The 24,511-nt window shown below is 45.8% G+C and overlaps 1 protein-coding gene across 4 annotated transcripts in view; it reads right to left on the reverse strand.

Moving 5' to 3' along the window:
- GABA-B-R3 (gamma-aminobutyric acid type B receptor subunit 3) overlaps positions 1-24,511 on the reverse strand; it is a 207,209-nt gene that overhangs the window by 78,843 nt on the left and 103,855 nt on the right. For all 4 annotated transcript variants that reach the window (XM_075882248.1, XM_037429129.2, XM_075882246.1 and 1 more), the window contains exons 3-7: positions 19,517-19,687; positions 17,789-17,893; positions 12,484-12,549; positions 8,270-8,455; positions 5,700-5,873 (exon numbers count right to left, since the gene is read on the reverse strand). In XM_075882248.1, the coding sequence (XP_075738363.1) occupies positions 5,700-5,873; positions 8,270-8,455; positions 12,484-12,549; positions 17,789-17,893; positions 19,517-19,687 (702 nt within the window). The remainder of the gene's footprint in view (positions 1-5,699; positions 5,874-8,269; positions 8,456-12,483; positions 12,550-17,788; positions 17,894-19,516; positions 19,688-24,511) is intronic.

Below are 24,511 nucleotides of genomic sequence, written 5' to 3' on the forward strand. Positions count from 1 at the left end.
TAACGGGGTCATTTGCTAAAACGCAGGGTTATGGCTACGCATTTTCTTGATGATAATGGTGTGTAAGGACACCTGATGCTGCATTCGAAGAACTGTTTACTTGCCACCTTTACCGACGGCAAGATGGGGCAAACGGCGTATTTGGTTGCTTGTTCCTTGGTTTTTATGGACAATTGCAACGAAAGCGGCGATTAACCTAACAGGACGTTTTCTTAATTGATACAAACAATGAAAGATAAACCAACCATCTCAAGGATTAAACGAAAATTTAAGAATGAGATATAATAGTTGGTATAGAAAAATATTAAACTAATACAAAAACACAGAAAACACTGAACTAGTACAAACTCTGATGGATTGCCTAGATAGCCCCCCCCCCCAACAATTAAGGCACTCGACCGAAAATTGAGGCAATTAACAATTTAGCCAGGTGTCAGATAAACTGTAAATAAATTTCTAGTTAACTTCACATATGTAAAATTACGAAAATTTCAAAAAATTATATCGAGTTCCCATATAGTTTTGGTTATTCGCTCCTCCCCACCTGTAGTCGCGCTTCAATCGTCGGCGAATATTGATGCCTGTGGGTTTTCGTCACTTTTAGTTCCAAGTTGCGTGACCCATATAATTTCACCACAAAGACGGCGTGTCAAAAATGAAACTCTTTATTTGTCTCAGCTAGTGGATGAGAAAAATTAGAACAGAAACTAGAGCAAGCAGCGCGCACTGTGCACTGATGTCGGCGCACAGAGCGTTGGTCGTCGATAAAACTGACAAGCGGGGAAGCGCGTCGGAACTTATAAATGTGCCGTTGAATTGTTTCAGAAGGATATGTAATATTTGTGTTGGACGCATAATTGCATCGCAATGTTCTAAGATTATCAAGGGTTCTTAGTTAATTGTAGCGGCTTGCACAAGGCAGCACTTACACGTGTAATGGGATGATAACAAAACTTGTCAAAGCAGTGTGGCCATATGCTGTTGAGAGTCACCAAATATGGGTAGTAATTAGTTTGCAGGATTTTGAGTAAGACCATCTGTGTCCTGCTTAGTTTGGAATAAGGTGGCGGGAAGATCCTTTTGTTTAAATAATAAAATTTAGTGGCATTCATTGTGAAAGCTTGGAGCTATTCTGTGGGCGGGAGGACAGTCATCCGATACGAGGCTAGCGTGATCGGTGAACCCACACGCAGCCTCATAGATCATGGCGCTTAAGTTTAGAGGAACCCCGTCGATTGTCCCGACGTAGGCAGGGAACCAAAAGATGTAGGGTGTGGAGCTGCCAATGTTTTTCGCGCCTTCCAGAATTTACGCAACCTGCCGGGCTTCGTGGTCTTTCTGCAATGCCCTAACGACCATCTTCGAGTCGCTGTGCACCCAGTCCTTCCAATTGTCTTGAGTAGAAAGTGCGATCACCACTTGCTCAGCCTCGTCAGGATCTGTTCGTCGGGTGCAGTTGATGATGTTGCCCAGCAAATCCACGAGAGAAATTGCAACGGCGTTGCCTTCTCGGTACGTGGCGACGTCCACTTATCATGCGTGCGTCGATCTTATCCACGGTGATGTCCTTTAGCATCTTCGAAGCACTTGCCCTGCGACGACCTGCGTCGTGCACATAATTTACAGGGGTGGTTGAGGGGGGGGGGGGGCAGAAGTTTTCAGGCCACTATCCCATGTATTTATATGTAAGCTTGGCCTGGGAATTTCGACCAGGACTGTACATTGCATGACAGCGGAGTGACAACGAGATTTTTCTCCATTTTTCTGGAGATTCTTGTGTTACCAGTGATGTGTTCGGGGGTCTGCCCTGAGGACCGGAGCCTGCCAGAGTCTTAGGGAGATGTCGAGGAGAAGAGCCGGGAGCTGCTAACAGTAACTTTTATTTACATTGTTTACAAGTAGCGTGTTGCTACATGATAAGGTTAGCATCATGGAAGCTCTCGAGCTACTGTGAGCTTCTCGGAGCTTGTGAGAGCTTGTCGGGAGCGTATCAGCGCTCGCGTTTGAGGTCCTGGCCTTCCCAGAATTCCCTGCAGGGAAAAATAATGGAGGCCAGGAAAGTCCAATGAAATTTGCCGTCTTCACCTCCGTCCCGAAAGAGAAAGGTGAAACGCCGCCTCCTTTCCGACCCAGGAAAGAGGGAACAAGAACGCCCAGTTTGTTCCATGGCAAAGGGAGAAAAAACTGCACACCACGCATGACACAGCACAGCACGAACACGTTGAGTCCTACGTCGTAGTGAACTCGGCGGTCTGTTGCAGTGATGGGTAGTGGTATCGGTGGCATGGCGGAGAACGTGAGAACGAACTCGAACATGGATCTCAGTCGCTTCGCTTATTGTCCGCGGCATTCCGACGATCAAAGACGTACAGAGATAACTACCATTTTTTTAAGCCGTTTGGACTGGAAAGAGCCCTTCATAGGTCGTCATTTGATCGGGCAAGTTCAAAGGGTTCTACGAGGGGAGGCAGCTGCGCCGCAAAATTCCAAGTACACCTTGCGTGTCGCTTGTGGTTCAGCTCTGGGAGCGATGTCTCTCAACCGTCTCACGTCCAAGCAGTGCCATGTCAGGGATGCTGATCATAACACCAGCCATGTCCTTGGTTGTGGGGCGAGTCTGATCTCCTCTAGAATTCGCCTACCTACCGGCGTGATGGAAAGCCGAGTCAGCTGGGCCCGTTTCTGAGCCTCGGTAATCTCCTTCATGGTGTTGGGAATGGTGTTTACAATGGTCTTGCAGAATGTTGTACTGTTGCCGCCACTTGAATCGATGAACATACCGAGGGATCTGATGGTGTCGACCCTGGGTAGTGATTCGCCCCTCCGGGTTTCACGACCCTTTTCAGCAAGGCAAATTTGTTCTCTATGTCTATCCCGTCCGTCCGTCCATCCATGATCACCTTCTTAACTTGGGATGAACCAAAATTAGCATGAGAGGGTAGATAAGATGAGAAGGGAAGGTTTGATGGATATAAACACGCTGGTCATGACATGAGGAATGTGAAAATCTCGTTGCGTATGGCGTCAAACTCTCTCTGCCAAACGTGTAGCACATACCCACAAGTGTGCGAGTATACTCCACAAGTGATTGACAGTTTATGTCTTTATTATAGAAACGACGAGAACAGACAGTATTAACGCGACATCGTTAAAGGGCTCGGTTTGGAGGAATTCCGGTGTCGGCGTCGTTGGTTGTGAGCGAAAAATCACCTAGTGCGGGCCCGTAAAATCGAAAAAGATGCAAATAAAATAAATAAATAAAGTAATTCTGGGTCTTAGTGGGGACCGAACCCAGGCCGCTTGTGGCACAAGAGGGTGTACTACCACACGTCCACGTGTTTGATTACGAAGGCAGGGAAAATAACTTCCTCTGTTTGGAAATGCAGTGAAAGTAACTCTTGCTTTGGTTACACGCGCGTCCGGTATACATCCTTCATAATAAATAAAATATTACAAAGGTATTGCGTTGTACAAACCTACGTCACCAGCGAGCGTCACAACATGTGGTTATCATGATGACTTTATGATTTAAAGACGGTCACCCAATACAAAAGGCACATACATTACTGTACGTATTCTCTTGAGGCTACATTGTAGGTGCATGGCAAGTTTGCAGAGATTTCATGCGCTAAGTGTTCGAACCATGCACAGGAGACAAGATATCGCTACCGCGTTCAACTCTTGAGAAGCGAAAGATCTTTCATTTTTTAATGAGATCTAACAGACAACCATGCCAAAAAGAGTAGAAGGAATGTTACGAGAAGTAATTGTAACGTAAATGTGAAAAAATAAAAGTGCATGAAAGATAACTTACCATGGGCAGGGACCAAACCTGCGATTTTCGAATAACGCGTTCCGATACTCTACCAACTGAGCTACCACGTTGGCTTTCTCCCGTCCACTTTACGGGGTGTATGTGTGCATTAAAGGGGGGTGAGCGTCAGTCAGCGCCACCATTAGTTATGAAGGTAAGCGCCTACTCCGTAAAACTGAACGGGGATTAGCCACCATATATAGTAGCTCAGTGAGTAGAATATCGGACGCGTTATTCTAAGGTCACAGGCTCAGTCCCTGCCTAAGGCAAGTTGCCTTTTCATCCACATTTCTGTCTTCACGTTTACCTTACAGTTACTCCTAGTAACATCCCCTATACTTTCTTTGGCATGATTTTCGAATAGAACTCATTAATATAGTGTCTAATAAAGAAATAGAGCCCTAAAGTGTACCCTTCTTTCTTTCATTCAAAACAGAAAGGGAAAATTTTAACGGGAGAGTGTTAAGAAAAACGCTGACATTGGCAGCGTTGACCCGATTAATTCAAAGAACAAATATCAGGACCGCAGCTGAAATGAAACCCAAGCAATCTGCGTGGTAATCAGGTAAGCTACCAATCAGGTAAATGCGATATTATGGTGTAATGTTGGTGAACCGTCATTGTGATTGCAATGCCGGCTATACAATTTTATATACATTATATATGTCCTTCTATGCTGCTACCATCTCGTCGGGTTAATGTCAGTTGTAGTTAAATGCTGTAAACGTAAGTTGATTTATGTAGCAGTGTCGAAGGCTGCCATCCTCACGAGCCTAAAGGTTACATATCGACTCACCACTTCTGATGTGGCTAATCCCCATGCATCTTGCTCTCAACTAATGTAGAACATCTTTAACCTTTAAAACAAATAAATTTAGGAAACATATGGGACATTTCAACACATGTTTGTGGGTTCCATACTTTTACGTATCTTCAGCGTCATTTTGTAACATGTGGCTTAATAAATAATTACAGTACAGTCACCATTCATCCGAATTCGCATAATGTCAACCCCCAACGTACGTGGGATCTGCTGAATTTTTCTCTCATTGAAACGAATATTGAGCTCTATACTGTATGCCTGCTTTCAAAGCAAAATATGCCCTTTGGTTCAATTGTTAAAATGCTCCGATATCACCAGCAGGTTGAAATTTAGAAGTCGCGTCGCAGTTGTGCACGAGTACACAGCGAATGAGTTCGTGGGCTCGTCCGTTCACCTCTCCGAATGCCCTTCCTTAGCGGCCGCGGGGAAAATGGAAGGAGCGCGCGTATTTGCCAGCGGCGGAGCACGCGCGCGTCTGTTGTGGATTAAGGGCTTGGCGTATTGTGTTTTTTTGACCCCGAGATGAAACCGTTGAGGGGTAAAGGCATACAGCTACAGTGTACTATTTATTGCGAGTTTATTCCCTGCGTGTTTCTTTTGATGCTGTGCATTTTATTTACTTAATTGCTTGTGCCAATTAGGCCGGACACAAGTTCCACTTATTACACTTAGGTTGAAGTTGGTGCCGCATTAAAATGCAGAAATCTTGCAGGCCATCGTTAACAAGATAGACTGCATTATCCTTTCATTAGTGCCACTTAAACTTGTTGCCGTGTTATATAGGCAGACAGGAATAACTGTTAGCAAAGGTTAAAATGAGACATATGCAGAAGATGGTGGTGCTCCCACCAGCTGTCTTTCTGTTTTCCATCTTAAAACCTTGGTGTGTTCCCGTCAAATCTCAGTCCCCATTTGCAAAGCCTCTAACGTTATAATCGTTCGTGGGACATGTTTTTTAGCTCATCCTGATGCCGCATTCAACGAAGGTATCCTCTTAATCACAAACAGTGCTCTGGAAGAAGTGTAGTACATTGATGGCTCCACCAATGGCGTACCACTCACCTTTCTCCAGAGCAGTTCGGCTGACCGCAGCGCCAGCGCAGTGGTCCACACAGCGTCGTAGACCTGCGTTACGTGACCTCGGTAGCCGGACGCCCCGGCCGGCAGTGGCTCCAGGCCCGACCGCAGCTCGGACTCCAGTTCGGCATCCAATTCCCGCCGGAAGGCGTCCATTTGCTGCCCGATTAACGACGCGCAATTAGCACTGCCTCATGCATTGGTCCAACAATGAATGCCACTCTTCCGGGCAGTAATTTGCTGCCTCTAATCACCCCCCCCCCCCTCGTCCCTGGCGGGCACATATATGTGCGTGCGGTATATGGGAACGGGCGAGTGATATCGGAGGAGTGACACATACGCTTTTATGGGCACTCAGTGTGTGCGCCAGCCTTGCGTTGTTACCACAACAATAAAAGGTCGGCACTGTGCAGCTCGGGCCACCACAATTAAAGCACTGACCGCGACGCAACCGAGATCGATGGGTACTTTCGTTCCGCACACTGAGCCTAAATTGACCCCATAAACTGCGAGAACGGACAGACAGCAGAAATCGTGTGACCGATACTAATGCGGCGAGGTTGTGGTTGTGCGCAACGACAATTGTACCGAACGACTAGCTTTGTTCATCCAGTCCCATGCAGAAACGCGAAGAAAACTGATAATTCGACAAAAATCTGGTTGAGACTATACGCTTGGAACTAGCGCTGGAGGCCGCGTCATCCACTGTCATCATACACGATGTCATTATGAAGTGGACCGCGTATCTCACCTGATATGTGAAACCCGCTTATGGCAAAAGGGGACCGTATTCTTATGCAAAGGTTGGAATGAGGTGTCAGTTTGTTTTCAGTATGCGGACAATTTTCTTTTGTGCGTCGATTCTGAATGTCAGTTACGAACAACTGCGCAATCTGTTCTGGACGCTTTTCATGACGCGCTCAAAGGATTAGAATTCATGACAGGGCTACCGAACTGGAATGGATCAAATTGCACGATGTAGTGATGCACCTAAGACCTCGTCGCTGTTGTTGGGCCTATATGACGAAAGGTGACAAGGGCCTCGCGAGATGTGACAGCTTAAAAGAAGTCTTACGCAGGTATGTTTTTTCCAGTCTATTAAAATCATGTGACCATATGGTTTCAAAGAAAATGAAAGTACCAATAGATAAGTTAACAGCTAGCGGATTTTCTCGTTTCATTATCGTGGCTATCGTCAAAAAAGTACTTCGTAACGAGTCTAAAAAACAGTAAAGAAAAAATAATGGCGGTGAACAGCGGTTATTCCTTAGATCCACAGAATGTCGCATATATTAAAATATAGCGTCAAAAACGTGCTGTGCCAGTTTCTTTTTCAGAACTACAGAAATTGATATGGTTATGTAAAAAAGTTAATAACACACTGGAAACTCTATAAGGAAGGTGGAATAGGCCATAAATATAGCTTTGTTTCGTGTGAAGTAAGAGCTGTATTTGCCATTAGCATGCAGAGAAAATATATTGGTCAGACCTCGACATATCTTAACACTTGGCTTAGAGAACACACGTGTAATTGCGAAGAGGTTACCCTCACGGGAATTCAGCTGCTCACTGCAACCAATTGGAATACGTACCTGAGTTCGAAGAAACAACAGTCAAGAAGCGGTTGAAAAGCGACAGCGAGAGAGAAGTGTACGAAGCTGCTGTCATGTCATCTTTGGGTGCCGGAACATGCGTCGGCGAGCCATGAATAAAGCTTTCTCCGGATGAAATTGATTTCGCGATGGACGGCACATAGGCGGGGTCAAGTGTACTTATCTTTTTCCATGTGCCGATTTTTTTATATTAAATATCCATGAATAAAAAAACAGCCGAAGTTTGCGCTTGTTTTGTTGACACTGCGTCCTGCGTTCTTGGTAACATCTCTTTACCGTAAGCGCATCACTAGGCCCCCAGAAAATAGAAGGAAAACAAAGAAACAAACAAGAACAAGGCATCTTTTACTTTTTCGTGAGTCCTCACTTGCCGCATAGGTATAACAAATAAAGACAGACCCTAATAATATTTGTGGTTTCATGTGCCAAAACCAGGATATGATTATGAGTGACGCCACAGTAGAGAGCATCGCAAATTTCGACCATCTGGCGTTCTCTAGCCTGCGCTGACGTCACACAGAACACGGGCCTCAAGGATTTCATCTCCATAGAAATGCGACTGCCGCCCCGCCGCGGTGGTCTACTGGCTAAGATCGCGGGTTCGAATCCCGGCTGCGGCGGCTGCATTTCCGGTGGAGGCGGAAATGTTGTAGGCCCATGTGCTCAGATTTGGTTGCACGTTAAGGAACCCCCAAGAGGTCGAAATCTCCGGAGCCCTACACTACGGCGTCTCTCATAATCATATGGTGGTTTTGGGACGTTAAACCCCACATATCAATCAATCAATCAATCAATCAATCAATCAATCAATCAATCAATCAATCAATCAATCAATCAATCAATCAATCAATCAAAATGCGACTGCCGCAGCCGGGAGCGAACCCGCGACCTTCGGCGCGGCGGACCCAGGCAGAGCCGGTCACCCACGCAGCGTGTACGCACCAAGCCGGAGACACTGGCGCGATTGGGCAGGCTCCCCGTGTACGCGGCCACGGTGATGATGTTTTCGGCCGCGGCGCGAAGCTGGCCGGCCAAACAGTCGGTGCCCGACGGGTCGAGCCACCACTCGCCGAGACCACCCTGCACGATCCACTGGAAGTCGGCGCCATACATGCCCTGTTTGTACACCTGCGACGAAGAAACAGCTAGTCACGGGGCAACAGTCTGTCGGCGCGTGTTGTAGTAGTGTTCTTGAGATTGTATTTAGTGCAGAAGAAACGACAAGCGCAAGGACAACAAGGCAACACACAAAAAGCACTGCACTTTGCGCGACTTGTTCTTCCTCTAGTGGACATTCCCTTTTCGTTATACCCCCTAAAGGCTGTTAACCAACAAGCCGAAATTCCGATATAGTTTCAGTAAAGTTATCTGCGCAGACTGCAGTGTCATACGTTGGTTTAGCCTTACCCTCTCTTCATTTCTTTTATGTTGTTTTCGTTGGTTCAACACCCATCCCTAACTGTGCTCCTGCAGACGCACCACAAGATAGCGCTGCCTTTTTAACACTAGAGTGTTGAAGTGCTCGCTCCTATTAGGACCAGTGTACTGGTCCTAACAGAAAAAAGTATTGAAAAAATCTTCTATATAAGGGAAGGATTGGCAGTTTTGATGCGAGAAATTTGGAGCAGGTCGATAAAGCTTTCATCACGAAAGTGTTTTATGCCAGGGCCACCGTGACCGGAGCCCACCAAGACTTTACTGACGTCATCCCCGTCACCGAAACAATGTCGGTGAAATGCATGCGCACAGACGACAAAAGAAAACTTAAAGAAAGATTGAAGTTGGTTTGGTTGACCTGCGAGTCAAGCCCGACCTATTGGTCCGCGACGATAAGTGGCAAGTCCCACTTCGCCACACGCACAGAGGCAATGTAGATTGACAATTGTGTCTTATATACCTCCTCCCCTGTTTTTAATGTCGACAGTTTTCCTTGGGGACCTCCGACGCAAAAAGTTTGGTCTGTCTGTTTGTCCGCCCTTAACGATGCCCCAAACGGCACCAAAAAAAAAAAAAAAAACAAATACCCTGAACGGTCGGCGCTATCTGTAGCGCGCACCAATATTCCTCAAATTTCAGCCTTCATACTTGGGCTATTGTCAATTAAAAACCAATTATCGCACATATCTCACGCACCATAGGAACACGCCAATATTCTGTATGTGTGTCTTTATACTAGAAAAGGCATACATAACTAACTCTAAGGACTGTAGCGCTTATCACGCTGCACTGACAATGCAACGAAGTGAAAAAACAGCGCGTAACACAGGACATAGGACAGAGAAGAGACGGACGAGGCGCTGACTTACAACCAAAAATTTATTTCGTACAGGGGTGTATATATAGCACACGAAACTTGAAAAAAGAGGGAGAGAAGTCGAGTGACATGAAAGAGTAATTTTTGTTACGATTGTATGCGTATAACAAATAAACTGTGATTGCGCAATCATTCGCTTGTCAAATACGCCAATTCCCTGGTGAGGAGCGTTATCGAAGGTGCACTGACACACATATCGCCTTTCTTGTGTCAGTGCACCTTCGATAACGCTCCTCACCAGGGAATTGGCGTATTTGACAAGCGAATGATTGCGCAATCACAGTTTATTTGTTATACGCATACAATCGTAACAAAAATTACTCTTTCATGTCACTCGACTTCTCTCCCTCTTTTTTCAAGTTTCGTGTGCTATATATACACCCCTGTACGAAATAAATTTTTGGTTGTAAGTCAGCGCCTCGTCCGTCTCTTCTCTGTCCTATGTCCTGTGTTACGCGCTGTTTTTTCACTTCGTTGACCATGTACCAACCGGCCCAAATAAGCACTTTAGTACAGGACAATGCAACGTTTGCACGAAAAAGCAAGCGTTTCCAACGCTTTGCCAAGACGTCACGGTGGTAGAATTTGTCCATCGCCTTGCGTTTTACACCTTATCGTCTCCGAAACGGGCGCACACGCCGAGCGCTTTGTTTTCCAAGATAACTGCCAGACAGCGCTCGTGTCTCACGTGTGACATGACTCGCTGCGCTCGTTCGCCTCCGCTGCACGCTCGAGGCACTTTCGCAGCGCCTCCAGAATACCATTCATCGATTTTCTTTTGCAAAACATCAAATAGACGTTTTGTTCACTCACTCTATCGTCTTTCGACGACATTTGCCGTGTAACATGCAGAGACGGGGCCAATTTTTTGTTGGCAGGGATAGTGCCACCATACGGGAGCGGCATGACGAAGGTCGGCGGCCATGTGATGAAGCTGATGAGCGCTGCCAGTGAGCGTTTCGGTAATGTCATTTCAGCTGAGAGCGTCGGTGGAACGCGGTGCACCGTCCGCTGACCAGAGGGAGCTGCGTTGCTGGCACTAGCCATCCTAAGCTCGCTGACGTTGGCCGTTAGGGTACGCAGAAAACAGACGCGCGCGCGCGTGCCCATGTATACCTTCTGCAATCCGCCCACTCACGCGGATAGGGAGACGCGGACATCACGTTCCATTTTGACTGAGCCCAACCTATTATTGAAGTTTTTTTTCGCTAGGCATTTTGTTCTGGCACTAAAGTCACACTGAAAAACTCGACTGCACGGTGCCTATAGAGCTTTTCACTCAAGGCGTTCTGCGTATCACCATAGTCCTCTCTGGGCTGTTGTTAGTGCACGTGACCCCCCGAAAAATGCACTGCCAAGGCTGTGATGTTGGCTTTCCTACTCTCGTGCAACAGCCCAGAAAGGAGGAGATCCTCTTCTCCGTAAAAAGGTACATACGCGGTGATTCAATTAATATACAGTAGCGCGCTTTGCTTTTCGCTTCGTATTAGCACGTGACGCCTCATCACCGCAGTGCCGTGAGGCGTCCGTGTGCATTGTTTATCCATCCGCCTTAAACTTCAATATGATGACACCGACTAAGAAAACTGCTGCATTAAGCACCACGGAAAGGCAACGCCGTCGATAGGTAGGTGCTGCGCTTCGCTGTAAGGGACCTCACTTCAGTGCTGTGAGACACGCGCCGGCGGGAAGCGGAACCCCTTCACGCGTTCGCGGCTCCAGCTACGAACTCTGCCTCCCTTGCTTTTGATGCGTAGCGCATAGCAAGCCAACTTGCTGCCACCGAACAACAACGAAGCAAGACTGAAATGGTAATATACCTTCACCGAATCAACCCGTCGACAGGACGCCATATTGGCCAACACGATGACACCACGCGAGAAATGAGAGAATGCTTATGAGTTGATAAACGACAACACTGTGGGCGCTGCGCATGGTCATCGACATCAGTTGTCGCGAGGGGGTTGTTTCATCAGGCTTCAATGTGGCCGCATTTACATGAAATGTCGCCATATCGAACCAATACCAAGAACAATGTGAATATGCTTCTATGGTCAAGAGTCCGACGGAATCGGCATTTTTTTTTTATTCCACGAAAATTCTTCTCAATGTGGAACAACATTCAACGGCTCACGTAAAGACATTTCCATTTTGGGTTCTATCTATTCCTAAAAAAAAAAAAGGATTAGCCCCACCTTTGAAACCAATCTTCGCTATACAGCTGAGTTCCTAAATAACAAAAGCTCTCAACAACAAAAAACTCACGACAGCGAAGAAATCTGGCGTTCCCGGCGAACGTTCAAGTTCAATGCGTTTGGCACCTCTTTACAATGAAGAGCTTTTATAAGAGACTTCCACTATAACTAAAATTTCAGGTAGTGATCCGTAATATATTTTTCAACCAATGAGTAAGTTTTGTACCAAGAAGTTTGAAAATCCTAGCACCAGTAAGTTGACAAGGAAGAGCCCCTTTAAAACTAAACGTTTCCGTTAAGACATCGGCGAGACCATTGCTGTTTACATTTGGTCGGGTGATGATGATGATGAAAGTCAGCATAACAAAGTAAATGTGAGTAAGCTCGGCGCTTGCGATAATGATGCAGCTATGAAAAGCTTTCTGCGAAGCGTCAATGTCCTTCAAGACAACATCAAACAGTTAAAGATAAGCGAGTTCTTTAAACAAATTTTGGTTGTGCGAAGTGATTTGTGTACGTACTTTTTGGTTCTTGCGAGAGCGAAATTCCTGCAAAGACGAAGGAAAAGCTCTTCCCGGCGATTTCGTTATTGTGGTGTTCGACTGCAGTCTCTGTACCTATGAACTTCGTAGCAATACTATACTTACCTCGCAGAATATTTTGCGAGCCATCTGCCTGGAGAAGCTGCCGATTATGATGCGGCTGTCGGTGTTCTGCAAACACATGAAGCTTTATTAAAAAGTGCTTCAAATAACGAGCTTTCGTCGTCAACTTTATGTAATTATTTAGGTAGTTTCATAAAAGACACCCAAAAAACAACTCTTTCTGCTCCTGGGAAAATAGCGAGAACTGTGGTACACGTTGCCTCAAAAACAGACTCGTACTAATTTGTATAGACGTTTTACTTGCAGACTTGCTCTTCATAGTTTTTTTTTCTTTCATGTTTGAAAAAAAAATTGCCATGTTGTTTATGCGCGTCTGTCATTTTGACGAGGTGAGAGTTTTCCAGTCGCCAGTGCCTATTTTCTTATTTGGTCTTGCCCTGCGCCTTATCTGTCGCGCTGTTTTGCCATTGACAGCGTAAACTCGTTGAAAGTCATCGTTATAGATCGTTATGCGTTGCTGTTTCTTTCATCCCTGTTGAAGTTATGCGGCTTGTTAACCACGTTTTCAGGCACACTGCACTGAGTAGTTCGGTACCTCCAGGTTCACTCAGCGAATGTTCTGAGCAAAGTTATTCCTAAAATAAACACTACACATGATAACAAAAAAAAAAGAAGCAAGCACCACGACTCAGCGCATAGAAGGTGCGTCCTGTTAGACCAGCAACATTTGGTTTTCTTAAGTACCCAGGCTGCGTTGGTTCGGCAAACACGTAGAGTGACTTAGGTTGCCAACAACTTTTTTTTTTTTTGTTTCGAAGAGGCAGCAAGACAAAATGAACTGTTACGCCCTCGGGCGACATAAGTCAACAATGTTGCGGCGGAACGCTAAAACTCAAGCGAGGGAGGCAAAGAGAGGGAGAGAGAGTTAGAGAGAAAGAAAAAGAGAAAGCCACGTGAATTCAAGGAGAGACGCACAACAAAAGTAGGTGACTGGACGTGAAAAGCAATGTCGCCAGCTGTTTGATTGCCTGTCGCTACAGGACACTAAAAAAATAATATTTTCGCTCGAGAAAAGAAAGGAAAGCAAGACGGGACATTTATTGCTTGCTTGCTTGTACCTTTTTTTTGGCTCGTATCCAATACGGGCATTGGGCCTAATGGCAGGTGAGTTTATAGTTAGATTTTGATGCATTCGTGTTTCATTGCTATCAATGATCGGCTCAGACGGCGCTGCAATGTTCGGAAAGCTTCGCGATCGTTTGAGCTCATTCTGCCATGATCACAGGCAGGACGCCAGTAGTCAAGTTTATTCGATAACTTACGCGAGCACCAGTGATGAAGCTCGAACGATCCATGCCACACGCATAAATGCCGACGCGCCTCAGCGCATTTAAGTCGTCAGTTTATCGACGGTCACCACACTGTTCGCCGCTATCACTGCACTACAGTGTGTATCACTGTAGTTCGAGTATGTTTTCTAGGCACCAGTTTGCCCAATCAAAGATTTTTGCTTTAAAGGGTCATTCACCAGCCTCTGAATAAACAAGAAAACGATCAGACTTGTTATTCTCTGCTTTCCTTTTTTGCCTTTCTGGTACACTTCCTGACGAATGAACACTGATTCCTGTGACGTCTATAGTGTACCATACTTTTGATCGACCCATACAAGTAAAATCTCAAATGTGAATGGTCTTCTGCACTGTTTTGCATGCAGACGCCCACTCGTTCTTTCTTATCTGACACGGATGCGATCAATTGGTTTCACTTCCTATTGTGCGTTTCCGGCTGCGCAAGCGGAGATAACGGCAGACACGCGTGATATCCTGATCGCTCAACGCTCAGTGCTGATGTTGCGCAAGTGCTCTTAGGAAATAAGTGGCCAGGAGAAAATGCCACCTTTAGAAAAGGCAGCAAAGAAGAAGAGGAAACCACTCCCTTGCCTTTGAAGGCCGGGTGGTCCTTCAAACCTGCCGAATCCGGTCTTCGTGAGCGCCATGACTTCGCGACTAAAATTCGGATATAAGGGGAGCACCTTTTATTTAGGACAAACAATAAGGAATGAATTGGTCACCTAGGCTATAAACAAAATTGAAGATGGATTAGTTTACATATCCATACAAATGGCAATAATATGAAACACAATATAAATGGGAGCAATTCTGACATTTGATTGGGAATAATATCAACAAGGCAGACTTGGCTCACGAAGAAAGTCGCGTATGTCTAAGCACACATTCCCGTTGCAGTAGTACATCGAACACGCCCCAAAGAAAGGATTATTTCGGGAATGTTGTAGTAATTCTCAAGTTTATGAATAAAATTTGGAAATGCTTTTTATTTGGGACTTGTGGAATGATGGCGGGTAAGTGGACACTGTTTAAGGTTTCAGGCTTTGGATATCCCAGCATGAACGAGGTGGCCTGAGACCAGATTTGTATAAATAAATACCAGAGACCAACAGCTTTCCAATCGTCATCAACATTAGCAATCACTAGGACTATTATGGCTAGTACGACGACGATAATGATTGAAAGTGTGAAACAGACTTGGAGATATCCGGAATACAGGACCAAAAGCAAAAAAAAAGAAATAACACAAAAAAGCTAGACACTCAAATACACTGAGATCAGGCTATAGTTGGTACTGATCCATGACGTTTGTAAGTGAGAAAGACACGTGCGTAAAACGAGTGCTTGTCCTCGGTACTTCGTTCGTGTTATAGGCAACTACGTGTCTTTCGTGCTTACAAGACTAGATATGCAATAAACCTCGATTATTTCGGATTTCACGGGACCGGCAAAACTCTACAAGTTAACCTATTAGGCCGAGTTATTAAAGGTATACTCACAAAACAATAGTTACCAGTCTATTATATTAATGCGCTTTAATTTTCTTGAGGAATACATAAACCACTAATCATCTTGCACGAGCAAAAGCCACAATTTCAGTAATTTGCAACTTCGTTCGAAATGTGAACGCCACTACTCCAGACCCCTGTGTACGAAACGTTCTCTGAACGCACACGTAATTATGCGCCAACAACGGGATTGTGGATGGCGAACACACCTCCCTGGCAGCCCGCGACCGTTTCGAGTGTTGGCGAATGCTTTTTTTTTCGTTCCCTTTGGTCACAGATATGTGGCGCTTCGCGCTCCGAGAGTCTTCCGAATAAACCAGGTAGCGGCCAAACATCACCAATTTCACGAGAGTTTGATTCTAAATCTTAAGGCGTGCAAACAAGGACCCAATAAGGAAGACAAGACACCACATGCGCTTACAGCTGCTCACCCACAGGTCGCGGGATTGAATCTCGGCCGCATTGCCGATGGAGGCGAAAATTCCCGAGGCCCGTGCTATACGCACACGACTTCCGGTGGTCGAAATTTCTGGAGCCCTCCACTACAGCGTCTCTCATAATCATATGGTTGTTTTGGGAGGTTAAACCCCAACATGGGGCGTTACGCTAAGTGATGACGACAGCGTAAGATCACAGCACATGACAGCGTACAACAGCTCGGCCTCCTAACGTGCTCCGCACTTCAAAAGCACCAAGATTCTCAGACTCATGCGCACTTGCTTTCATCGTGTCTACGCGTATATTTGGCATGAGGAGGATTTGTAAACACGATCCAACAACCAAACTAAAAACCGGTGAATGTTGCAGTGATGATGGGAGTGCAGGGATACGACCGCGCACACTGTATACGACAGCGCATTCGACGCCACGTATCTTCTGCACGCCAGCCCGGCGGCGTCCGCAGATATTCATTTCCTAGCCGTCTTTGAAAGACGTTTCCCTCATAGCGCTTATCTCTTCCGCGTATACACCTTACCCCCCCCCCCCCCCCCCCCTTCTGCTTTCTCGATTTTCCTTTGCATCGCAACTTCGTATGGGAAGTGAGCGCTTCTTTTTTGTCAGGCACAAGTGACGGTGAAGGGCACGCAGCAGCAGGTGCACAGGGACGCTACAAAGCAGCGTTATTCCTCCCCCCCCCCTTCTTTTTCTTTCTTCATATCGACTTTCACAGAGCTTATTTCTGCTACGTTCGTCAAAGTGGTTCACGGAATGTAGTTGCAAAAGGGCGCGACTTCATAGAGAATGTCCAGCGACGCAAGGAACGCAGGAGTCGGGAAAACGGGCTAAACCGCTTTTCGCAACCTCGTTTACTTTGCTTGATCCACAAGAAACGTCAGTTTTTTTTACTTATTAAAACTCTGCCTCAATCACTAACAGGGGCCACCATTTTCAATGCACCCAAGTTTAGATTCACGAGGCAATATGCTCGGGCCTATAGCTACGCGATGTCTGCTTGCAACAAACTGCTTTGCTTAAGCTTCGGCTCAGGCAAAATGACGTAGCACGAGTGGTGTTTTTTTTTGCGCAGACAAAGTGCAGTGGAAAAAGATGGTGCAGGCATGTAAATAAACGGGAAACAGCGCGACACACAGGGAAATTTGACAGACCCAGACTAAGCGCAGACTGGCAACCAAAGGTTTATTTCGTACGAAGATAGTCTATATGCACACATGAATCATGAAAGTATGTGAGGCAGAGGATAACAGTGGTTAACAGCCGCTTGTAATCACCGGAAAAATGAAAAAGTCATCACCAACGTGAAACGATACGCAAGTTCCTCGGTGACAAGCACTCTCCACTCACACCGCAGCCTTACAGAATCGTAAACAGATACATTGTCACTGTTCTCTTTTCCATCACGCTCTTTCACCATTCATATGCGCATATATATACCCTCTTCGCACAGAATAAACCTTTGGTTGTACAAGTCAGTGCTTGGTCCTTCTCTGTCACTGTCCTGTGTTTCGAGATGTTTCCGCTTTTTTTGAAGATGTACCAACCGGCCGAAACAGACACTCTAATGCGAAGAATGTGTAGTAACATGTTCCGGTACGTCATGCAACTCAGTATACATACTTGCCATGGTCTTCATACTCATCCTTTCCTTTATTCTTGTTATTAAGTCTACACGGACGTATTTGGTCTTTCCTTAAACGTCACTATATGCTTTTTTCAAAATCCGTATTTGTGTGGTCCGAAATACCATCGGACAGTGAAACGCATTCTCGAGCAGCTCTCTGTGTGCACGAGCGATGAGGCGGCACGAACAGCAGCAGTGCAAGAGAATGTGTTGCTGCAACTGCGGGATATGAAAAGATGCGGGCACTTGTTTTTTTTTTCTTGTTATACTGCAGCTGGCACGTCAGTTCTGCTGCGCCGCGGACGGACGAGGGTTAGGAACAAACGAAGAAAGTGTCGTCGAGTGTGACGAAGACAACCGTCGGCAGCAAACGAAAGACGAAGCGCCGACGAGGAAGGGTCCGCGTTTACCTTCAGCTCCTGTATTTGCTCGAGGAAATCGTTTCGTGTGACGCTTTCCGAGGACGAGACGGCGATGTGGGCGCCCTCCAGCTGAGTCAGCAATTCGTTGATGGCCTGCGAAAAGAACAGCGCGAATGAAAGCGTGGAAACATTCGCACAGAAAAAGCGAGAGGGAAAACGGGTGCTGCCGTGACCAAGTAGGCTCAGGGAGAAACGCTTGATCCTCGTGAGCCCGTTTACTACTACGCGAATGTACATTTGAGTTTTAATCAGAGGCTTCACTCATCTAAGTGTGAGAAGTATGGCACATGGCATTAACCATGGTGTAAAGAAGTAAGATAACGTGATTCTCGCAAACATTGACGACAGCATCAGAACAATACTCATCACGTGCGACTACTCACGATTCAATACATAATGTTTCAATCAGGCGAAACATAGTTCACAGCAGAATGTTCACAAGGATGAATGATAGAAACTTCAACAGACATTCAATTGTTGAACGCTTTTGCTGCACATCATCATTTCTATCCGCATGCATGAAGTCATCATCACCAACTCGTCTTGGCGACCGCTCTCTGCAGCCAGGCACGCTATTCTGGACACTGTAATTCTGCCCCATTGTCGAATTCGCCATCTTGTCAACTGTGATTGGTTAAGAGGTAAACTGTTGCCGCCTCTCAGATTGGCCTAAAAGGCCGTCATTGAGCAATTTCACGGCGTCGCGTGAGAATAGCAAACGTGACCTAGTATATAAGCTGTCGGTCAGTTGGCGCCTTTTCAACATCTATAGATCCTGGGAGTGGTACTCGCATCGGTTCTAGGGCATGAAGAGACATCGGCGGCGCACGTGTTCGACGCCAGCACTCCGTAAGGCGCCAGAACTTGCGATGGCGCTGCGCGGCAGCGGCTCCCTCTCGCCAGCAGAGCCGCCTGTTCGGTAAGCCGATTTCATAAATTACCGATCAGTAATGAAATCGCTAATCAAATGATTACTTTCGATTGTTTTGCGCACTGACACCTTCACTAATATAAATAACTGTGTCCAATTAAATAAAGTGTACGAGTAAGCCTTTGCGCAGTTATTTTCACTCTTTCGTTAGCTGCTGACTTCATGTGTATATTTTGTAAATAAATAAAATAAATAAATAAATAAATTTATTTATATTTAATGAACGTTTATTCGATGGTCGCAGGCTCGGTACCTGCCCAGGGCAACTTATCTTTTCATTCACTTTTCATTTTTCGCATTTACATCACAATTAGGTCTAATAACTTCCCCTATACTTGCTTTGGCATTATTGTCTGTTAGATCTCATTATGATAGTGTCAAACACGGAAAAACGAGCCCTTAAGTATACACTTCTTTATTTGATATGTATGTATGTATATATATATATGTATATATGTATGTATGTATATATGTATGTATATATGTATATATGTATGTATATATATATATATATATGTATGTATGTATATATGTATGTATATATATATATGTATGTATATATATATATGTATGTATATATATATGTATGTATGTATGTATGTATGTATGTATATATATATATATATATATATATATATATATATATATATATATATATATATATATATATATATATATATATATATATATAGATATATATATATATGTGTGTGTGTGTGTGTGTGTGTGTGTGTGAACACAATACGTCCCATGAATGAGACTTTAGTTATTAAACGCTCACTCACCAAGGCGTACAGCTCGTCGTCTTCGTGCAGGGTGGCCACGGTGTCCCAGCGGTAGCGGCGCAAGAACGCCACGCGGGCGGCGTTGTGCGACGAGTCTGGAGCCACGGTGCGAAAGAAGAGCGGGAAGCCAGCCCGGTCACTCAGCACCGAACTCAAGCTGCCGAACGATATCTGCAATACAGGACAAGGAAGACAAATCTCATCGAGCAGAGTTCCCTAGAATATTTACTAGTGGGATCTCTGGTGCTGCAATCGTTCAGCCACCATGTCAATGATGGACAGTGCACGGACTTGCCTACCTTTCGAAGCCTCTCGTGGCTTTCCGCATTGTTGTGTTTTGCCGTTGTTATTGGATAAGTAACGGCTCCTTACCGACTGCGTGGGCTGATTTGAATTGCAGAAACCAAAAATGTTAAGGTGGTGAAGTGAAACTGCTGAACAACTGCTGAAAGCCATCTTGCCACAAAGTGGCTCCAAGCCAGTCGGAGCCAAAGAAATCAGAACGAATGAAGCTTGGGTAAGTTCGTTTACTATACTCACCACTCTCTTTCTGGCTGAAGCGCCATCCGTTAGGACACCCATAGCTAGCGTCGTATTTTCGTCCTGTGTAATATTAGGGAGCTTTGCATATCGCGGCTCAACTAGCTACACATTTGAACTGTTTAGGTCTTTTTAAATGGTGTTTGCTTGTCTATGAGACAAGCAAACATACCTGTCATTTAAGCGGCGAGATCAAATTGGAGGCACATCCTGCTTGCATGTGTACTTTCAACGCTTAAGCGTTGAAGAGCCGATTTCGCAGAAATTACTCCGTCCGCGTCAGTGATGGCATCGTTGGTTCTCAGTGAAAAATCACGTAATGCGTGGCCGAAAAATTTATAAAGATGCAAGAAAAATAAATAATCAAAATTTTCGGGACCTTGTGAGGATAGAAACAAGGCCAGTTGCGTGGCAAGCAGGCGTTCTACCTCACTGCAATGCGTATGCTTGAATATGCAGTTAAAATAACATCTGCTTGGAAGTGCAGTGAAAATAACGCTCGTGCTTTACAAACACTCCCGTCGGGTATACAGGCTTCGCTACACAACACGTAAAATCGCAGTAATATTGCGTAGTACAAGCCTACACGGCCATCTGGCATCAAAACATAATAATAACATAACGACTTCGTGGTTTAATGCCGGCCACCCATTACAAAAGGCACCCACGTGTACTCCCTTAGAACCACGCAGTGAGTTCATGGCAAGATCGAAAACATTGTACGCGCATAATTGCTCAGGGTTTAAAACATGCTACCAATTACACAGAATCCGGTCATATGCGAAAGCTTCACTTACACAAGCCACTTTCAACTTTATCGATTACACTGTAGTAATATCGCGTTCACCTCCTAAAGGCGATGCTTAAGGAACCCCACTTTTTTCCTTGCGCCTAATCATATGGCCACTGCAACACACTACAAAAAAAAACTGAATAAACTTGAATGAACATCTCTTCCAAATACTCGTCAGATAGTTCTGTGCATATTCAAGATTATTGAGACTTAATGTTAGTCTAGTTGGTGACTAGACATCACGAAGAAATAGCGCGACTGAGCGTTCCCTAAAGAGAACGTACACTCACACTCGCATAAACTCAAGAAAACACCCCACACTAAATCATAATCATGGGCGTTAGTCGCGAGCAGCCACCAGGCGTCAACTTGGATGCATCCACTTAAAACAGTTTTATGGCCATCAAAAACCCCTATGGATGTTGTACAAGCTCTCACATATCAACGCTATATATCAATCAGTTATTTTGCGACTACACATTTCAATTTTGCGTTACACTGCATGCTTTCCATGACGGAGGCATCAGCCTTGTTATTTTAACATGGAAGTGTTTTATACCAGATTTCACCAAGCCTTTAGGGACGTATTTCCATCTTAGATACGTGGTAATAAAATAAACGGTACAAAATGAGAAGGAAATAAATTAAGAAATAAAATTCACGCATCTTCATGAAGTGAATCGGGACGAGTGGGCGAAGCTCTAGATATTGCGTGCGCTAGTAACCATACGCTGCCTTGGCGTGGGGCCATTTAATGTAAATTGAGTGAAATAAACTTATACTCCTGGAGACGTAGAGCCCAGCGACCTAGGCGACCAGTTGGGTCCTTGAGCGACGACAACCAACACAGAGCGTGGTGATCCGTAATAGCTGAAAACTCCCGGCCATACAAGTAGGGGCGAAATTTAGCTACAGCCCAGACCAACGCAAAACGCTTGCGCTCCGTTATCAAATAGTTTCGCTCAGATGTGGAGAGAAGGCGGCTGGCATACGCAATAATACGCGTTTGGCCTCCCTGGTGTTGAGCGGGGACGGCGCCGATGCCGTGAACACTGGCGTCTGTGCTAACTTCAGTCATCGCAGACGGGTTAAAGTGAGTCAGTATTGGTGGTGAAGTGAGCAGCTGGATCAGCGTGGAAAACGCAGCTGCTTGGTCTTTGCCCCACGAGAAGGGCGCATTCTTTTTGAGATCAGTGAGTGGTCGTGCAATTGTAGCGAAATTGCGTATAAAACTTCGGAAGTACGAGCATAAGCCCACAAAACAACGAACATCTTTGGTAGTATGAGGCAGAGAAAAGTTCTTGACTGCGCTAATCTTGTCAGGGTCCGGTTGGACGCCAGCAGCACTTACACGATGACCAAGGACCGTGATTTCTCGTCAGCCGAACTTGCACTTTTTCGAGTTCAGCTGGAGTCCCGCTCGACGAAAAAAATGCCGCCACATCCACGAAGTGAATGATGATGAGTGGGCGAAGCTCCGGAGGTAAACCTGGTAAACCATGAATCCTCCGTACATTTTGCCCACTCGATTTTATTGCAACGCTCCCCCTAGCGTACGTCGCCGCACTATATCGAACGATGACACGCGCCATATGTGGCATCATTCCTATTTTATAACACCTCGCATCTTTCATAATCAACTACACGTACCGCCGTCTAGTTTATAACATCTTGCATCTTTCGGATGGACGGACGGACGGACGGACGGACGGACGGACGGACGGACGGACGGACGGACGGACGGACGGACGGACGGATGGATGGACGGATGGATATGGCTGTACCCTTTAGATCGGGCGGTGGCTAGCGTAATACTTAATGCCGTCAGCTACAAGTACCGCCATCTAGTGAACACTGCAAGAACTGAACGAGGGGTGGCTACATACGGGGGACGCACAGCCCACGCCTTAAGGAGCTTCGCTCCTAAAACGGCTAGAATGGTCAACAAACGAGTTAGGTGGCTTTCAAATGTTGGGGAAAAAACAATCACATCGTCGAGGTAGCAAAGGCAGATGGACCATTTATAACCACGGAGGAGAGAGTCCATCATGCGTTCGAACGTTGCCGGAGCGTTGCACATCCCAAAAGGCATAACCTTGAACTCATAAAGGCTGCCCAGTGTGACAAAGGCAGTTTTTTTGCGGACTAAGTCGTCGACAGAAATTTGCCAATAGCCCGAACGCAGATCTATAGATGAGAAGTATCGCGTGCCATGAAGGCAGTCAAGGGCGTCGTCGATTCGTGGCAGCGGATGTACGTCTTTGCAGGTTATTTTGTTCAAGGCACGGTCGTCAACTCAAAATCTCCAACTGCTATCCTTCTTTTTGACTAAAACAACAGGTGACGCCCATAGAGTTGAAGAGGCATCTATGACTCCTTTGGAGAGCATCTTCTCGACTTCTCGTTGTATAACCTGGCGTTTGGACTGGGAAACACGATATGGTACGTCGCCGTCTAACAGGACTAGCATCGCCGGTATGTGTTTGATGACGCACGACGGACGTTTGACCTAAAGGGCGGTCATCGATGTCGAAAATATCTCGGTAGGTGGTCAGAATGTGGTGGAGTTGCACAGCCTGACAGGGCGGAAAATCAGGAGCAATCATCATCGTGATTTCATAGGTAGGTGCGTTTGCTCGGCTGGCATATGGGACGAGCAGTCTTCAGGGTGGAGCTGCTTCTATACAGGTCCAATAGAAAAGGGGCCAGGCCAAAAAACTGGAAGCCTTTATCAGAGGTAGACATTTTACTTCACACCGGAAGTGGCGCCCCCATTCCGAGAGTGGACGTTGTTAGAGTGCTGGGCATGATTATAGAGTCGCACGGGTACAACGGACAAACCATCGCTAAGATTTCAACCAAGACCGAGAACATGATCAGGTTGATTAATAGGGTTTCGAACAGAAGGGGGGGGGGGACTCAGAGAAAATCTACTGAGGCTCTTTCATGCATTCCTCATGAGCCACATAACATACGTTGCTGCCATCTACTCTTGGTATGAATTCGAAAAGAAGCTGGAAACTCTCATCAGAAAAAAAAAACGTAAAGAGGGTGTTGGGCATCCCCACGCGAACAAGCACTGAACGGCTTATGCAGCTAGGAGTTCATAACACCCTAGATGAGATCATTGAAGCTCAAGAAACTGCACAGCTAATGCGCCTGTCGTCTACGCCGGCTGGTAGGAAGATTCTGTCCGTCCTAGGCCCTAGTCCGGCGCTCGTAGAGGATCACCGTCTTCAACTACCAGATGAACAGCGTACTGCCATCCAGGTCTCTTCGTTTCCGCGAAACGTCCATCCTCAGCACAACGTAGGAAGGCGCCGGGCTAGGGCCATCACACATCTGAAGAACATCAGGAACGATCCTCATTCAGTTTGTTTTGTCGATGCCGCTCAGTATGGTCGCTATCTAGGTTTTCGGTTATTTCCGTCAATCATATGTGCTCTATTATCAATGCTGCGTCCGTTAGGTACTCTACTCCCCCAAGAGCCGAACAGTTGGCTGTAGCCCTTGCCCTTTTGGATGACAGTGGATCGCAAATCTTCACCGACTCAAGGTCAGCGTTCAAGGCTTTCGCCTATGGTTCCGACTGTACTGAAGTATTTAAATAACTTGAAAATAGGGCACTTTTTCCACATACCATTACCTGGCTTCCTGCACAT

This window comes from Rhipicephalus microplus, chromosome 2 (genome assembly GCF_043290135.1).
Source record: "Rhipicephalus microplus isolate Deutch F79 chromosome 2, USDA_Rmic, whole genome shotgun sequence".
Lineage (NCBI taxonomy): Eukaryota > Metazoa > Arthropoda > Arachnida > Ixodida > Ixodidae > Rhipicephalus > Rhipicephalus microplus.